General features: G+C 36.7%; 4 protein-coding genes across 6 annotated transcripts; 2 read left to right on the top strand and 2 right to left on the bottom strand.

Moving 5' to 3' along the window:
* Positions 1-1,099: 1,099 nt before the first annotated feature.
* LOC133668938 (RNA pseudouridine synthase 1) lies at positions 1,100-3,871 on the bottom strand. The gene is made up of 2 exons (XM_062088949.1): positions 3,472-3,871; positions 1,100-2,605 (listed from the first exon to the last, which is right to left on the bottom strand). Exons 1-2 carry the CDS (start codon positions 3,869-3,871, stop codon positions 1,950-1,952), a joined length of 1,056 nt encoding a protein of 351 aa, XP_061944933.1. The 3' UTR covers positions 1,100-1,949.
* Positions 3,872-3,951: 80 nt separating this feature from the next.
* LOC133668937 (peptide chain release factor PrfB2, chloroplastic) lies at positions 3,952-7,137 on the top strand. Its single transcript, XM_062088948.1, has 7 exons — positions 3,952-4,496; positions 4,774-4,986; positions 5,428-5,529; positions 5,752-5,889; positions 6,146-6,450; positions 6,530-6,683; positions 6,782-7,137. Exons 1-7 carry the CDS (start codon positions 4,089-4,091, stop codon positions 6,926-6,928), a joined length of 1,467 nt encoding a protein of 488 aa, XP_061944932.1. The 5' UTR covers positions 3,952-4,088; the 3' UTR covers positions 6,929-7,137.
* A 1,740-nt stretch (positions 7,138-8,877) lies between these two features.
* Positions 8,878-11,355, top strand: LOC133669191 (uncharacterized). The gene is made up of 3 exons (XM_062089242.1): positions 8,878-9,254; positions 9,814-9,929; positions 10,632-11,355. The coding sequence occupies exons 1-3, from the start codon at positions 9,129-9,131 to the stop codon at positions 11,020-11,022; spliced, it is 633 nt and encodes a 210-aa protein (XP_061945226.1). The 5' UTR covers positions 8,878-9,128; the 3' UTR covers positions 11,023-11,355.
* A 505-nt stretch (positions 11,356-11,860) lies between these two features.
* On the bottom strand, positions 11,861-14,967 carry LOC133669634 (uncharacterized). Of its 3 annotated transcripts, none has more exons than XM_062089849.1 (6): positions 14,547-14,967; positions 13,746-13,985; positions 13,366-13,539; positions 13,174-13,280; positions 12,763-13,070; positions 11,861-12,654 (listed from the first exon to the last, which is right to left on the bottom strand). In XM_062089849.1, exons 1-6 carry the CDS (start codon positions 14,721-14,723, stop codon positions 12,059-12,061), a joined length of 1,602 nt encoding a protein of 533 aa, XP_061945833.1. In that variant the 5' UTR covers positions 14,724-14,967; the 3' UTR covers positions 11,861-12,058. The 3 variants fall into 3 exon arrangements, with proteins under 3 accessions (XP_061945833.1, XP_061945831.1, XP_061945832.1); XM_062089847.1 differs by having other exon boundaries at positions 11,861-12,675; positions 14,547-14,964; XM_062089848.1 differs by having other exon boundaries at positions 11,861-12,675; positions 13,746-13,982; positions 14,547-14,962.
* Positions 14,968-15,666: the final 699 nt, after the last annotated feature.

Below are 15,666 nucleotides of genomic sequence, written 5' to 3'. Positions count from 1 at the left end.
TGGAACTCCTCCAACTCGGGTTTTGCTCCTTAGGCAGCAGGTGCAATTAGCCGGGACGCGGAGGTCGAAGGAAGAGAAGAGATAGCGGCAAGGAAAAAATTGACCGGGTCTCACCCGAGTTTGACCGGGTCCCGGGTCGACCCGGCGGGTCGACCGGGTTTTCCCGGGCCAATTCCCAAGCAGGTTTTAGCCTCCACCCGGACCGGTTCCAGGCCCGGGTCGGCCGGGTCCCGGGTCGACCCGCCGGGCCGGTTCGGGTTTTAAAACACTGCTTTTCAAAGCCTAATGTCAAAATCATTGTAAATCTAACTCAGTCCACCATCTCAAAGGCTTTACACTTTATACCCTATTAAACTTCATGATTAAGGCAAATAATTATTTTGGATTAAATTAATCACATAGTTGCTAAAATAATAATAAAAATATTATCAAGATAAACCTGCCACGACGTGCCCTCTCATTTACAGCTTTGAACCATAATCTAGCCTCTGCAGTTCAACTGCTAAACCTACTGTTGATAATTATACCATTCAATTGGAGCTACTTGGTCAAATTGCCATAATAACATTAAAGCATGGCAATGAGGTGCATTTTCTACCAAGTAATTCAGAAAACACAAGCCGGTTCCACCGTTTCCGGTTCCTACCATAGGCCTGAACTTATAAACATCAACTCGGGATATGACCTAGCCAGAGACCCGTGTAATGAGTTGTTTGAGTTAACAAAATTAATCTAAGCAAATTTAAAATCAAGTCATTTTAGTATTATTTTTTTAAAAAAGTTCAAAAGATGTTATTATAGATTTGACTAAAACAACTAAGTTATGAATTAATCATTTAGATTGATTGATTTGATTGCGTCAACTTCAACTTAGTTGGCCATGAAACCTGGCCAGATCAGATCCCAGATTGACCGGTTACTAGATTCACCCATTAAGCCAGATGAGGTTATCAATGATGCTTACTATCTTTACTTCTTATTCAAGGTTGGGTTTTGCTTGAATTTCTTGAAAACTTGCAAAAAAGGAAAAGAGAACATGGGAATACTGCATGTAGTTGAAGTAGTGCAAGAATAGTCATAAAATCAAACTTCAAGGCAATTTTGTAGTCTAAAACTGGAAGCCATGTTAAATTATTCATCATAGTTGCAATCAACCACTCTTCAAATATACGAAATAGAGTAAATATAGAAAGCCAGAATGTTTCGAATTTCTGCTAACTCTACTATAAGAGCTCTTGATGTCAGACCATGGCGCGCCCTTGGAAGGCAAAGGAAGACGTTAGAACTGAAGTTTGAAGATGGCATATAACACTATGAATGCAGTTTGTTGACCAAAGATATTATTGCCGCAACTCCCAACACCGTAAACACATATTCATGGAGAACAAAATCTGATGGAATACAGTAATACAGCTTGAAATCTCTCCCTATCCATTTCAAATTTGAAACATAAAGATTTGGGTTTATGAACCTGATTGTATTCATCTCCTGGCTTTTCATTGTAACAGGCTGCGTTGATTTGTTACCTCTTCTCCTGTTCAGGGATTGTAAAGAAGAATTGCAAAGCAATATAATTGACACACAAAGAGACGCAAATGGCTGTCATAAGTTTTACCTCAAGAAAGAACATTGTCTAACGATATGGAGATTTCCATCATTAGCTATGCATGGTGAAGTCCTCGCATGTGCATTGCACATCAAAATCCCATTTTAAAAGCAATTCATTGCAGCTAACCAAAATGAAGGCTGTGATATCTTCTCAATGCCCTGTACTCCTGTACGAGTATATGGGAGAAAAACCTGTATAAATGATCCCATCTGTGCATTTACTACCCTACCAATGAATTAAGTTATCAGTACGGTTCTATCATCTCACGAACTGCCAGGGATCTTCCAAAGCCAGAACTTCTATAAAGAATTTAAAGGAGACCTATTTAATTTTACAATGGCTAAACCATCTGGGTAGCCCACACAGGCAGAGGTGCACGAAACATTAGGGGCTGACCAGTAACAGGATGCTCAAGAGACAAGCTCTCTGCATGAAGTTCATGGCCATCGTATGTTCTTCTCTTCCACTCACACACACCCTCATATTTCACATCCCCCCTTATAGAAATTCCAAGATACTGACAATGCAAGCGGATTTGGTGTGTTCTTCCACTCCGAGGAAATGCTCTTACCAAAATCTCATCTTTCTTTGCATCAGTATCTATCACAGCTTTTTCTTCAACAACTAAAATATTCTTATCACTGTTAAATTCAGATGGCTCTCTGAAGCTCCCTTGTCCATTTATTGACAGTACTTCAAATGAAGTTTCCATGTCCTTAACTGTGGACCCACCTGGCAATGATCGGCCCACATCTGATGCCGCATACACGCGAAACGCTCCAAACTTTGATCGACCATGACCTGATTTAATAGTAATCTTTTCCCATTTTGGAGCTGAACCGATGCACAGAGCAATGTATGTTTTCCTAACTTTGTGATCGGTAAATGCCTTTACAAGCTTCGAAGCTACTTTATGCAACTTTGTAATAACCATCACACCACTTGTATCACGATCAAGTCGATTGGCAAGATGGAGCTCTGGCCTCGCCACAGGACCTAAAATTGAGAAATTTGAACTCGGTTAAATGTTCACAAATAACATCTGTACTTAATCTGAAAAGATTCTTTAACATTCCAATTTGCTACAAGTACTTCAATATTTCATTCATCTCGGAGTTCAAATATACAGTATACATCAATCAAAAGAATGTGCAGCTTTTCACTTGAAAGAATCGAGCTATAGTTCCAGCTGATAGAAAGGACTGATTCCAGGGCAGCTTGAACCATATAAAGAGCAGAACGTATCCTAATTCCTAAAAACTCCTTTCAAACCCACGCATTAACTTAAGTGTCGAAACCAAATAGTTCTTTCTTATGCAAAACATCCTTAACAAAAATCCAACTCAATTCATAATCGACCCTAACAGTTTACAGACTGATGGGATTCATAAAGGCTCACACCTATATATTGCTAGGAAGTGCATATCAAACTTTATCAAGTAATCAAAAGCAGCTCAGTACAGTACTCAAATTGGTATAAAATGCTTTTGACTTCAATTTCTAATTATGTGATAAAAAAAATTGCATATCAGACAAGAACGAACAACTTTTTTTTTTCTTTCCTAATACATTATCTCCATATCATCGCGGGCCTCGCAATTGAAAGAACTCCATTGGGATATTAATTCAAGCCTTCCTAAACCAAATTTAATTCAGCAAAACCACATTTCAAATTCTCTCAACGAAGCAAACAAAGACCCACTCTCTATTTATGAGCTAGCATTTCATTTGGCCTCTTGAAAATTAACTACTGAGTCCATTTGAACTCTGGACTCATGTACCTTGTCAACTCAGACAAACAATATTTTCAAATTCCAACAAAAACCCACAACACAAAAATGCCAAAAGTAAAGAAAACATACCTTCATCGAGTCCAGATGACTCAACCAAGTAATCAAGAACTTGAGGGACAGAGTCCAACACTGTCTCACAATAAACACCTTGAGGCTTATTAACAGCAATAAGCCACTGATCTTGATATAAAACATCACTTTTAGACAAAGCAAAAAGACTTGATCTTGAAGAAGCAGACATAGCTCTAGCTTGTTCCATCTCCTTTGATAGTGGATTCAATGGAGGGGAGAGTGGTATGGGGTAATTTTGGAGATTTATAGGGGTGTTTTGGGAAGTGGCGTTCATGCTGTCTTGTGAAGCTGACATGTTTGTGCTCTGAAGAGTGGAAAAAGTGAGGGTTTTGGTGAGTTTAAAGAAGGGTTTTGAGGGAAAGAAGAGGGTGGGATTAAGAGGGGAATAGAAGGGCATTTGTGTCTGTTTAGTTGTGGTTAGAAAAGATGAAAACTATATGAGATACACCACCAGTGTGGTTTTATACAGTAGAAAACGATGTCGTTTTAGACAATATGATGCTTCTTCTCGGCTTCAATAAACCCTGAAAGATCGAAACTTTATTCTTTGTTAAACCCTAGAGCTCAAATCCATAGAGAAAAATCATCCCTTTCTTCAATTTAGAAGGGAAAGAATGTCTTCTTTGATTGTTAAAAGGTCAAGCAGAAGATTTTCACATGTAGACTTTTCAAAGTTTCAAATTTTTTTATCTCTGAATCAAAATCACAAAGTTTTGGTTTCTGGGCTGCCTCCAGTTTTGATTAAAACCATAAAAAACCCATCTTGGTCTTATTTCAGTGTGTCAAGGTACCACAATTTTGCACATTTGAGTGGAAAAGACAAGGTCTTGGCCTCTGGGTTTGGTGTCTTGAAGAGTTTGTTTAGTACACAGGCAGCAGCGGAGCTATCAACATCTGATGGCATAACTGTTGATGGAATTGTGGCTAGCAATTGGACAATTCTTGATGAGAGTGAGAATGATTGGAAGAGTCATGCTGCTGCTATTGCTCAGTCCATTCAAGTGATCAAAAGGCGCTTGCAGGTATAGTCCGTATGATTTAGACTCTAGTTTGTTTAGTTGTATTTAAGCTTAAGCACTGATTTTCACTGTGCTTCTGAGTAGCGTTTGATTTCAATGTCAAGCATTATATTTTCTTGAAAATTCAATTACAAGGTCATATTTCTTAGACGAATATATCACATTCAGTTTTCGGTGAACTTTCTTTGTCAATCTGTTGTATATACAGTGTAATCAAGGTTGTCTATGTGTAGTTTATTAAGATTGACGTGAATTAATATTTTGTTATATGAGGTGGCAGTGGAAGAAATTGATGGTTAGGTTGGATCTGTTATCAGTACAGCTGAATAAGCCTGATCTTTGGGACGATCCTGTACATGCTGGGAAAATAAGTCGAGAGCATGGTTCATTGATGGCTAAAATGAAGAAGGTGAGGACATTGGAACAAGAATTGCTGGAGCATATTGACATGATAAAACTGGCTCGTGAAGAGGATGATAATGAGTTGGAATCGGTGGGCTCTCACTTCCTATTCTAGGCATGTATTCATTCTGTTTCATGGTTACCATGTTGTGTTATGTTCAATATCGCAAAAAGCCACTCGAAGATTTTCTGATTTTTTACGCTTTACACTTCATTTATGGCATAAACTGTTTATTTCAACTGTGCTGGAAATTCATTTCTACCCACAAAAGCAAATAACTGATCTCTGTGGTGTATAAAATAGTTTAACAGGTAGCCATATTTATGAGTTGAACTATCAAATAATTATACAACACAAAGTGGCTTTTGATTTGCGATTAAAAAGGTGACCCTCCAAGAAAATTTATCAAAATTTATGACCTATCACTGCTGGACATCTCCTCGGCACATAAGATCCAACTGTTTGCTAGATGCCTCTTCTTAATTCCTTTGCGCCAGTTATTCATGGAGCACTGCCTGCTCCTTTTTGCAGGAAATGTTGAAAGCTTTGCTTCAAATGAGAAGAAATTCAAATGAGAAAGAGCAGGAAGCTTTGTTATCTGGGGAGCAGGATTCCTGTCCTTGTTATATAGAGGTACATTTATACATGCTGGTCTTGCTGCCTTTCTAGTAAATGAGATTTCATACCTTATGATGTATTTGGATGTTGTCAACACTCCATTTAGAAGTACTGTGGATGTGTAATTGATCCACAGCCAGTGGATTTTTCCTTGTTTCGACCATGTATAAGGACAATGAACACTTTTGTTGGAATGTTACACGGATTTAAACCTTGATTTTCCTGTGCATAATACAGGTCCAAGCTGGAGCTGGTGGTACTGAGAGCATGGACTGGGCCAAAATGGTTATGCAAATGTACAAGTCGTGGGCGCAACGTCATGGTTATGGAGTAACTGTGGTGGATGAGATGCCTGGTGAGATTGCAGGAATCAAGGTTCAATTTCTTATCATCCTCCATTCCTCCTCCAAGTTTAGAAATTCACAATTACATGATTATTTTAATTATTTTCTTTTTCTGGCAAAGGAAATCAACATAGAAATCATGCCTTTCAATTTTAAATTGCTGCCATTTGCTTCTTCTGGAATGTTGAATGGCAAGCTGCTAAAAATAAAGCTCCTCCTATGTATTATTGTTCACCCTAGGCTTCATTTTATGGTGAATATGACATGGAATCAGTTTGTGCCCTCAGCGCGCAACAATCAAAGTTGATGGTGAATATGCATTTGGATATGCCAAAGCAGAAGCTGGAGTGCACAGGTTGGTACGTATCTCACCATTTGACAGTGGAAAGCGCCGGCATACTTCATTTGCTGCTGTGGCTGTAATTCCAATCCTAGGGGATGGATTTACCCATGTCCCAATTAATGAATCTGATCTCCGTATCGAGAGGTTTCGTGCTGGGGGAGCTGGTGGTCAGCATGTTAACACAACTGAGAGTGCTGTGAGAATAGTTCATATTCCAACAGGAATCACCGCCACTTGTCAAAATGAAAGGTGTGAATTTTCTTAAAAGTATCCACACCTCTTATATGCTAAAATCTCTCTTGATCCCAAGTGGTTCTTGTAAACACAGATCTCAACATATGAACAAGGATTCAGCAATGGCAGTGCTCCAGTCTCGATTGGACCAACGTGAGATGGCTCGTCAGGCTCAGATGAATGCACATCATACACAATCTCTCACTGACATAGGTTGGGGCAACCAGATTCGTTCTTATGTGCTCCACGTATGCTCTCAACACCATTGCAACTTCCATTACTTTCCTAAAATACCATCAATTCTGTATATTAAACCTACGTTTACCACATTTTCTTCTTGACGCAGCCTTACCGCATGGTCAAAGACCTCCGAACCAATTATGAGGTCACTAACCCGGATTCTGTGCTCGAGGGAGAGATAGATGGCTTTATCTTGAGCTATTTATCAGCTTTGTTGGACAAGGACGAAGATTGCCGTAATCTAAGTGCTTAAGCAGATTGACAGCAAAATGGAATGAAGCAAGGCTCACAATCATCCAAATTCCGATCTTGGTGGTTTCACAAAAGCTTGAGTAGTGAGCCAGTGAGCTGCAATGTCTATAACGTATCGCACACGCTGGTTTAGATTGATACTCAATTGTAAGATACTGGATTGAATAATATGAATTTATAGAGCAGGCAGCATTTTTTTGTCTTTTGAAATTTTTGAAACTTTTTTTTGCTTTAAATTATTTTTTTTTGCTGATATCAAGTTAAAAATACTTCAAAAAACAACTACTACCATAATTTCAAATACGGTCAAGTCACTTTTGCTATTGCAATTTAAAAGAAAAAACAGATTTTAAAAAGTTATAAATTGTATCAAAACCCAAGTTTAATTTAAAACGAAAAATAGGTTTAAGGAATGAAAACAAACTCTTTTTCTTTTGAATTTGTGGTTAGTCTAAAAGTAAAGCACGCACAACACTAACATTACTAAACGAAGCCTTAGAAGGAGGACGAACAAAATAGGGCTTCTCAGAGTTGTAGCGGGTACGTATTCATCTGTCAAGTTTTGGTTATAATCGCTTGATACTGGAATGAGACATTATGCGCAAGTTTGGTCTGTATAATTTTCTCATGAAGTTAGAAATACGTTGCCGTTTCAAAGATGATGTCTTGGGAGAATGGGAGGCTTTAGCTGTGATATCCAATGACAATGGCTTGTGAACAACGCGAGTGGTTTATAAGGAACAACTTAGGTTTGATTAAAGTGGTAAGAAGAAAATTCATTAATACAAGAACTCCAGTAAACATATTTACTTGTGTTATTAAATCTGACACGGTAATCGAAGAGTGTAATTTAAATGGTTATATTTTGAGTTTGTTTTTTAAAAATAACCAGTTCGAGTCTCACAAATTATAGGGTTACTGGAAGTTTACATAGTTGTTAACTTCAGAGTTCGTGAGATTAGTCGAGATACGTACAAGTTAGTTCGGACACCCATGTTAATCTATAAAAAATCTAACTTAGTGAATTTATTTATTTATTTAGAAACTCCATGAGTAATTTGAGATTTAGATTAGATTTTAATTTACATTGATTTTAATATTGATATAGCAAAATCTAGATAATCTAATATGTTAATCTATAACTATATTGAATGGCAACACGACTGACCTAGCTATATTTAGTTTAAACAAGATCAAAACTAATTTTGTTTTTTAAAAATAATATTATTTTGAATGAAAATATTAAAGAAAAAATAAAAAACTTTGGATATGATTTAGCTGGCGCAGTACCTTCTTGTTCTCTAACTAGTCTCAGTCTAAAACTAAAAATATTAACCATCTAGATGGTAGCCCAGTAGTAAAAGCTTGGGATCAAGAGGTTTATTCCCTCTGTGGTTGCTCATATGATGGCCACTGGAGACTTACATGGTCATTAACTTCAAGGCCCGTGGGATTAGTCGAGATGCTCACAAGCTGGTCCGGACACCCACGTTAAACTAAAAGTAAAAATGATAAAATAAAAAACTAAAAATATTTAATTCTCAATTTTATTCCAAAAATAAAATTTGTTTATCAATTTAATCCTAAAGTGTGACATATTTTCGATTCTGTATTTCTTTTCATCTATTTCACATATTTTCTACCAAATTCTCTTCAATACGGCGCCCATCACGCAGAAAATATCATCATAAGAACTCACTTTGTAATCGTGTAATAATACAAGTTATATTATTTTCATGTATTTTTTAAATTTTTTAAATTTTTTTTTATGTAAAATAGCTATATTTTTAAATTAAAAAATGTTTTTTAATTTTGTATATAAAATAATTATATATATTTCATAATGTTTTTAAATTTTTATACGTGAGATATTAAAATTTAAAATATTTTTTTTCGGATTAACTCATATAATCTGGGTTATCCTGTATGTTTCGAGATCCGGTCTCTTAACCGGGTCAAGCGGGTTTATTAACGATGGTTTCAAGTCAGAGACAAAAGAGCTCTCGTCAATCCACAAATCACAAGGAAAAGTTTTTATATATTTCCCATATCAAAGTTCCAATCTTTCTTCAATTTTTGAGTGTTAAAGATTGTTTCTTTTTTGTGGGTTTTTTCTGTTTTTCGGCTGCAGAAAGCTCAGAATTGTTAATCTTTTAAGCTTACTATAGATTAGAGAGAGAGGGAGAGAGAGTTATAGAAGAATGGAATCAGCATCTACGTCGTCATCAACATCGATAATAACACCAGAAGATGTGTTAGAATCATTAATGAATGATGGTACCATTGATGCTCTTAGACTGAAGATCATCAATCAGCTCAAAGCCAATGTACGTTTCTCTCCTTTTTCCCTCTTTTTTTGTGGTTATTGGTATGAATTTTCATCTGGGTTTTGTTTGTTTCTGTGGAAAGTTGTTTGCTTTTTTGGTTTTGATTGGAAAATTGTCAATTTGGCTGGTACCCGTTTGTGTTTTCAAGTTTTTAAAGGCCTTGTTAGTGAAGTTTACTTTTTTCTTCTGTTTGTTTCTATGGAAAGTTATTTTTTTATTGGAAAATAGTGAATTTGATGAGAATTCATTTGTGTTTTCAAATTGTTTGAGGTAATGTTGGTGAGAAAAATCTCAACTCTGTGGAGTTAAGTTTGGTGATGCTATGCAATTGTTTGTGTTGTAACGGATAAGCAATTTTTTGGTTGCTGTATGGCCTTTGATTTAGTAATGGAGCATGCATGCTTTGAATTCTACGTTTTGTTCCTTGGTTAGATATGTTGATAAACAGACGCTATGAGCATGCTATTCACGACTGTATTTGGTATTAAGGATTGTGAGAGATTACTGATGTAGATGCTGAGTGTGGAAGTTATAGCTACTGATTTCTTTTTTGGTACAGGAAGAGCTAAAGAATACTGCCATTAGAATGGCGGAGCAGAGCAAGGTTTTGAACACTCCTGGAGCAGAGAAACAGACCAAAAGAGAGTTATTTGATGCACTTCGACAGGAGCTGGAGTAGGTCTTCTGTTACCTTGTTCTCTGCACTATCTGAGTCTTTAAATTGCTTTCACTCCGTGATTTAATTGGGAGTTTTGTGAGTTTAGACTAATTGGAAATTTTTTATGTATTTGAGGAAGCAGTTCTTGTTGTTAAGTATTTGTTTACAGTTTTAGAGGTTTTCAACAAAGATGGATTATATTTATATCAGTTTGGTGGTTGTTATGTAGAGCTATGATCGTAATGACTTTGTAAGGTGGTCACAGCAAGATTACTTCAGGTGTTTGTATTATCACTTGATTTTAAGCTATCTCATCACTCAGGTTGCTGAAAACTTGGAACTGATCTATCTCAATTCTCATATGTTATTTGAAATACACTGATGTATCTCATATGTCATTAGAAATACATGGAGGAGCGGATGCTAATTGTTTGTTCCACGTTATCCTCTGCTCTTAAATGCTTAAGCGACATTCTTCTTCATTTTATTTCACATAACACTCAGTTTTCCTATGTCAAACTTGAGATGGATAGCCTGGATAATTAACTGTAGTCTAATCTAATGGATCTTTTTTCCCAAAAACTTCTTGGAAGGATAGCTTGCATGATTCATTATGCTTTGAAGTCTAGAATGGTTACTGAGTGTTTATTATACTAATTTTATCCCACTACTGGATCAGCAGTTCCATTTTCTTACAATTTCATGCTGTTGTCATGTAGAGCTCCAGTGCTTGAGAAGGCCTCTAGATCAGTTTGGGAGTTGATTTTAGACAGTAATGGATTGGGGAAAGAAATAAGTGAAACAGTTGAAAGAGTGTATTGTCGATTAAGTGGCCAGGAACCTCCATTGTTTCCACAACCAAACGCTGAAACCCAGCCGAATAAAGGAAATGACTGCAAGGGGAGGGAAGAAAAGGAAGAGGAAAGTGAAAGTCAAAAGGAAAAGTCAAGCTCAAATTCTAAAAAGAGGAGTCATAGAGAGATGAGTATGGAAGCAGGGGCAAACGAAGTTGCTAGCCAGACAGCAAATGAAGTTGCTGGCAAATCTGTTGATTTTCCACCAGCACAGGAAGGAGCTAACAAGTCCCCTCCATCAACTTCGAAGACTTGAATCCTTACATCAAATGGGCCGTGTTACAGAAGTGACTCTGAATGAGCTGTGTGATACAAAAGTGACTCTGAATGTGGTGATCCTTGACTGTTATCATTGTCACAAATCACACGGGCTTGGTGAATCTCGTCGCTAGCTTGCTGTCTAAGCCAGCCCACAGTCAACCTGGCATTGTTAGGACATCCCTTGGAGTTTTTTCTTTGTTGATTTCCTAGAAGTGAATGTAGTATCACAAGTCGTGACATTTTTACCTCACAGCTGATGACTTACCATTTTTTCTTGTATGCTTCAGTTTTAATTATTTGTGGCGCGTATTGCTAGAATTTCCTTTAATGTAGTCCTTCATCTATTCTTGATTATGAAATCATTCAATCTCTCAGCCAGAGAACACATGCCAGGAAATCTCAAATGAAATTTTGATTGTAAATGAAGCATAATTTGCTGTACTTTGGTGGCCAAGGGCATTACTTCAGGACGTGGGGATCCTGACATTCTATTTTACGTTGGTCCCACTGAGAATCGGTGAGCTCCAAGAATGCTTGTTTGCCAATATGTTTTGAGGTGGAGAGATTTGGGCACTCTTTTAACTCTCAACCCGTCAAGCCTCCAGTCAATGCATCATTGGTGCGCATGGAGGACTGGATATTTTCTTCTTTTCAAGAATCATAGGACTGGATATCTTGAAGTAATTTACGAGTTTTAAGGACTGCCATATCTGCAGCTTTGCCAATTGCATCCATGAATTTAGGAGCTTGAAGCATTCACAAAATCATGATTCGAAGGGATTTTCAAGGATCCATGGGATGCAAAATTAAACAACAATTAATTGCAAATTAAAGGGATTGAAATTTTTTCTAAAGTTTTCAAAATTAAACAGTTTTCTAGAAACAGCAACTTTCCAAAATTTGCAGTTTGACGCAGCTTACATTTTTCAACAGCAAAAGAAAAGGGAAGAAAAGAAAATGAAGTATGGCCTAATCTGATGCAATACCATGTTTACACCTATCCTATGGTTCCTACATCTATCATTCTCATCTCAGCTCCAATTGCTGCTGTTGAAGTTTTTAACATGTCCAAGCTCATCGACTGTTAGGTTAGGGTTAATGACACAATCATAGGGCAAGTTGTTCCATTGTTGAGGCATCAGCAGATTGGCAGTATGAATCTGAGGCATGCTAGTAATTGGATGCTGCTCATAAAATTGCCCACTAATTTCATTTGCATTCTCTCCGGTACTAAATACCAAGTTCTCCTCGGCACTACTATCTTGGCTGTAGAAAGTTTCCTGGGAAGCATTATTACTTTCTGGGTTAACTTTCTCGTTAAGATTGACTAATTGGTTCAGCGACAGGACCCTTTCCATATGATACTTCTCATCGTAGCTTCCAACTTGCATGTCACCAAGCAATTGGTTTTCGAGGTCACTCAGAGCTTTAGCTGCATAGTTATTATTAAACTCAGCTACCTGACCTGAACTTGTAAAGTTGTAGTTCTGCAAAGGAACAGCTGGATGCACCTCAGTTGACGGGACACCAGGAACTAGACCTTGATTCCTTGCTAAAGCATCTGTGTAATTGCTCATCCCTTGACCCCAAAGAGCTATCCTTCGACTCTCGGGGACATTGCAGGTATCTGAAGGCGAAAAATCCATGACTATGTTACCACACAAAGATAGAGTCAGTTAAGCAGAACTGGAATTTTGAACAAAAAGATGTGGTTGAATATGCGGCAATATAGTACCTGATGATGGTGAAGGAATTTCCTTAAAAGATGACAAGCCTGTATGCCCATAAGGTTGAAAATGCTGAATCTGGACTGGATGTGGAGGAAAATTTGGATAATTAAACTGCATTCCGGGGTGGATATCCTGTCCACTTCGATTAAAATCGAAAGAGATTCCTCTATAGCCGTAAAACTTAGAACGAAAGTAGGGATTTTTCAGCGTTGGAAAAGACTGCTTGCTCAATTCAAACAGCCGCGGTTCATTAAGTAGAAGCTTCTCATAGTGTTTGTCAAGGTATCCAGCAGGAAATGTAAGAAAATGCCTCCTGAGAATAGAATATCACCAACTGAAAACATTAGATCTTGTAACGAAAAAGTCCACATATACCTACTAGATCATACAAAGAGGATGATACAATTGATGTTCACCTGCAAATGGAAGCTTGCCCTCCAGTGAAGTCTGATGCTGGCTTCCAAATGGTATGTTTCCGTGGTTGCGGATCGGTTTCCTCATGGAAGGTAGGGGGCTGGTTTAACTGCAGAAAACTCAACTACATTACAATGGGAAAATCCACTAAATTGAGAAACTTAAATTTAAGCCTTAAAAAAAGCTGAAAATACCTCAATTTGTAGAATTCCAAGCTGATTCTCCTGCATTAAAGCATTTATTCCAATTATATCATTCCATTGAATCTCAATCTTGTTTTTCAGCCCCCCTTTCAAGAGTTCCCACACCAGCTTCTTTTTAGCAAAATAACATTTAGCCACTAGATCACCTTCATTTCTAGATTTTCTCTGCACACATTTCATCCAATATTATTAGAAAAAGCTCACGCAATTAATGTTAGCAGTCGTTTTAACTAGAAATGCTATGAACAGTCGCGACTGAACCGAGCCATGTACATGCGCATGTGGACCAGGGTCCTCGCACACGTCACGAATGGTAACGGAACAGATGTCCCAATCATTTCTTCTTTTCGTCAGAAGGTATTATTACCTACCTCCCAAGATCCGATTTTGATAAATGTGGCAGCAAAGTTGGAGGCCTTCAACTTCTCGGACATTGGTTGCTGACCAAAATCACTGCTAGTCCTGCTTTGGTCACTTGATTCACAGGTTGCCCCGGCTTCAACTGTTGTAGTATAGTTTGGATTCGTTATTGAGTTCATCAAGTTTGGTGTTATACTGAGATGTAAACCAAGTGGATTCAACTGCATAAGCTTTCTAGCCATCTCATCCTGCTAACAAGACAGGAACTGAATTCAACATAGCACATAGCATGTGGAAAGAAAGAAAATGGAAGGAGAGATTTTGCATTGAAGAGAATGCGAACATATACTAGAATCCCACCACCCTTTCGATTAAAGCAAAAAAAAATTGTATTAAATACGCTAATCAAATTCAATAAAGGAAAATTAATAACAGTAAACACCATAAAAATTAATTGTATTTTATGTTAACTAAAAAGGAGGAGATGGCATAAAAAGAAGAAGAAAAATTCTGCATGTCAACATCTTAAAAAAGAGATAAATAAGAGATAAAAAGAGAGAATTACATGCTTTGATAAAAACAAACCCCACCAAGAAATAAAGAAAAAGTATTGATGATGTTATCATACAAAAGAAATGTATTTTCACATAGAAAATCAAGTAAAGTATACCAAGAACCATTAACCAGGCAGCAAGAACACCCCATGAACGTAAGAACGAGACTAAAAACTCAATTCAAAACCAAAACACTAGCAAAGAAAATTGAAAGCTTGACTCTTGAATCAAAAAGAAGAAAAGAAAGCATTTTTAAACCTGATCATGGCTCAATTTGGGTGTATCTATAATTTTCTGGTTTACTTCAAACCCAAGCTCATTACTTTCATTATCATTATTTCCATAAAGCAATCTCTCAAAATCTTCTGAATCTTCAAAACCATTACCATTATCACCACCAGCCCACAAATGGAACCCGCCATGTTCTTCAACCATGGTTTCTTTTACAAAAACCCCACTTCAGATATTTGCTTTGATTAGCTCTTGATCACATATACACTAACCTTTCAAGGTTAAAGATCAGTGTGTATGCAAAGATTGGCTCTTTAGAGAAAAGAAATAAACAGGGGACGCGAAAACAGGGGAAAACAGAACAGAGCAAATGTGAGAGTATATAGGGAGAAAGAGAGAAGTGTTTGTGTGTGGATAGGGAATAGTTGTTTATTTCCTTAAGAGAACCAATCATGAATTTATAGTAGACAAAAAGGACTCTATGACATAAGAATCCTCATGTGGAGCAATTTGAGGCTAACTTGCCATTTCTCTCTCTGTTTTTTTCTTTTTCCTTTTTTTTTTTACCTTGATATTTTAGTTTTGTATTTGATAATTATAAATTGAAGGAAGTAAAAATTGAGAAAAAAAAAAACATAATTTTTTTTTCATCTATTAGATGTTAATGCCTTTTGTTGCATTGGATATAACCGTATATTTAATACTGATTATATTTTGATACAAAATATTTTTAATTTTAAAATATATTAAAATAATATTTTTTTAGATTTTTTTTTAATATCACCACATCAAATCATAAATTTTATAGAATTTTATTCCTTAATTCTTGTCCATGATGGTGTCCTAATCTAATAGTGGATAGCTACAAATGCAATTAAATTCACAACTTCATGTGTGAACAAAAATGTTTGTTAATTAAGGATGACAAGACCAAGTAATGTATGGCATCATTGGGTCAAATGATATTAGGTTGTCTTAAAGACAAAGGTTCCATGCAGCCATATAAGAATTAGGCTCTCATTAACAAATTAATCTAATCATATTCATTAGTTGATTATAATATGGTTATGGAGACATATAGTTAAGAATTTGAAGTTTAAGTAACTATTAATTTTCTAATGTAGTGATACCTATGTAGTAATTATCA

Source organism: Populus nigra, chromosome 12, assembly GCF_951802175.1.
Source record: "Populus nigra chromosome 12, ddPopNigr1.1, whole genome shotgun sequence".
In the NCBI taxonomy this organism is placed as follows: domain Eukaryota; kingdom Viridiplantae; phylum Streptophyta; class Magnoliopsida; order Malpighiales; family Salicaceae; genus Populus; species Populus nigra.
The sequence above is the reverse complement of the archived record's forward strand: the minus strand, read 5'-3'. Positions and strand labels throughout refer to the sequence as shown.

Excerpts from the sequence above, each read along its gene's own strand:
- LOC133668938 (XM_062088949.1), bottom strand. The coding sequence starts at position 3,871 with ATGCCCTTCTATTCCCCTCTTAATCCCACCCTCTTCTTTCCCTCAAAA. Across the intron at positions 2,606-3,471 it reads GTCATCTGGACTCGATGAAG|GTCCTGTGGCGAGGCCAGAG; the intron begins GTATGTTTTCTT and ends TCTCAATTTTAG.
- LOC133668937 (XM_062088948.1), top strand. The coding sequence starts at position 4,089 with ATGTCTTCTTTGATTGTTAAAAGGTCAAGCAGAAGATTTTCACATGTA. Across the intron at positions 4,987-5,427 it reads ATGATAATGAGTTGGAATCG|GAAATGTTGAAAGCTTTGCT; the intron begins GTGGGCTCTCAC and ends TCCTTTTTGCAG. Across the intron at positions 6,451-6,529 it reads GCCACTTGTCAAAATGAAAG|ATCTCAACATATGAACAAGG; the intron begins GTGTGAATTTTC and ends TTGTAAACACAG.
- LOC133669191 (XM_062089242.1), top strand. The coding sequence starts at position 9,129 with ATGGAATCAGCATCTACGTCGTCATCAACATCGATAATAACACCAGAA. Across the intron at positions 9,255-9,813 it reads TCAATCAGCTCAAAGCCAAT|GAAGAGCTAAAGAATACTGC; the intron begins GTACGTTTCTCT and ends TTTTTGGTACAG. Across the intron at positions 9,930-10,631 it reads GCACTTCGACAGGAGCTGGA|AGCTCCAGTGCTTGAGAAGG; the intron begins GTAGGTCTTCTG and ends GTTGTCATGTAG.
- LOC133669634 (XM_062089847.1), bottom strand. The coding sequence starts at position 14,723 with ATGGTTGAAGAACATGGCGGGTTCCATTTGTGGGCTGGTGGTGATAAT. Across the intron at positions 13,281-13,365 it reads TTGGAATTCTACAAATTGAG|TTAAACCAGCCCCCTACCTT; the intron begins GTATTTTCAGCT and ends AGTTTTCTGCAG. Across the intron at positions 12,676-12,762 it reads AATTCCTTCACCATCATCAG|TCATGGATTTTTCGCCTTCA; the intron begins GTACTATATTGC and ends GTGGTAACATAG.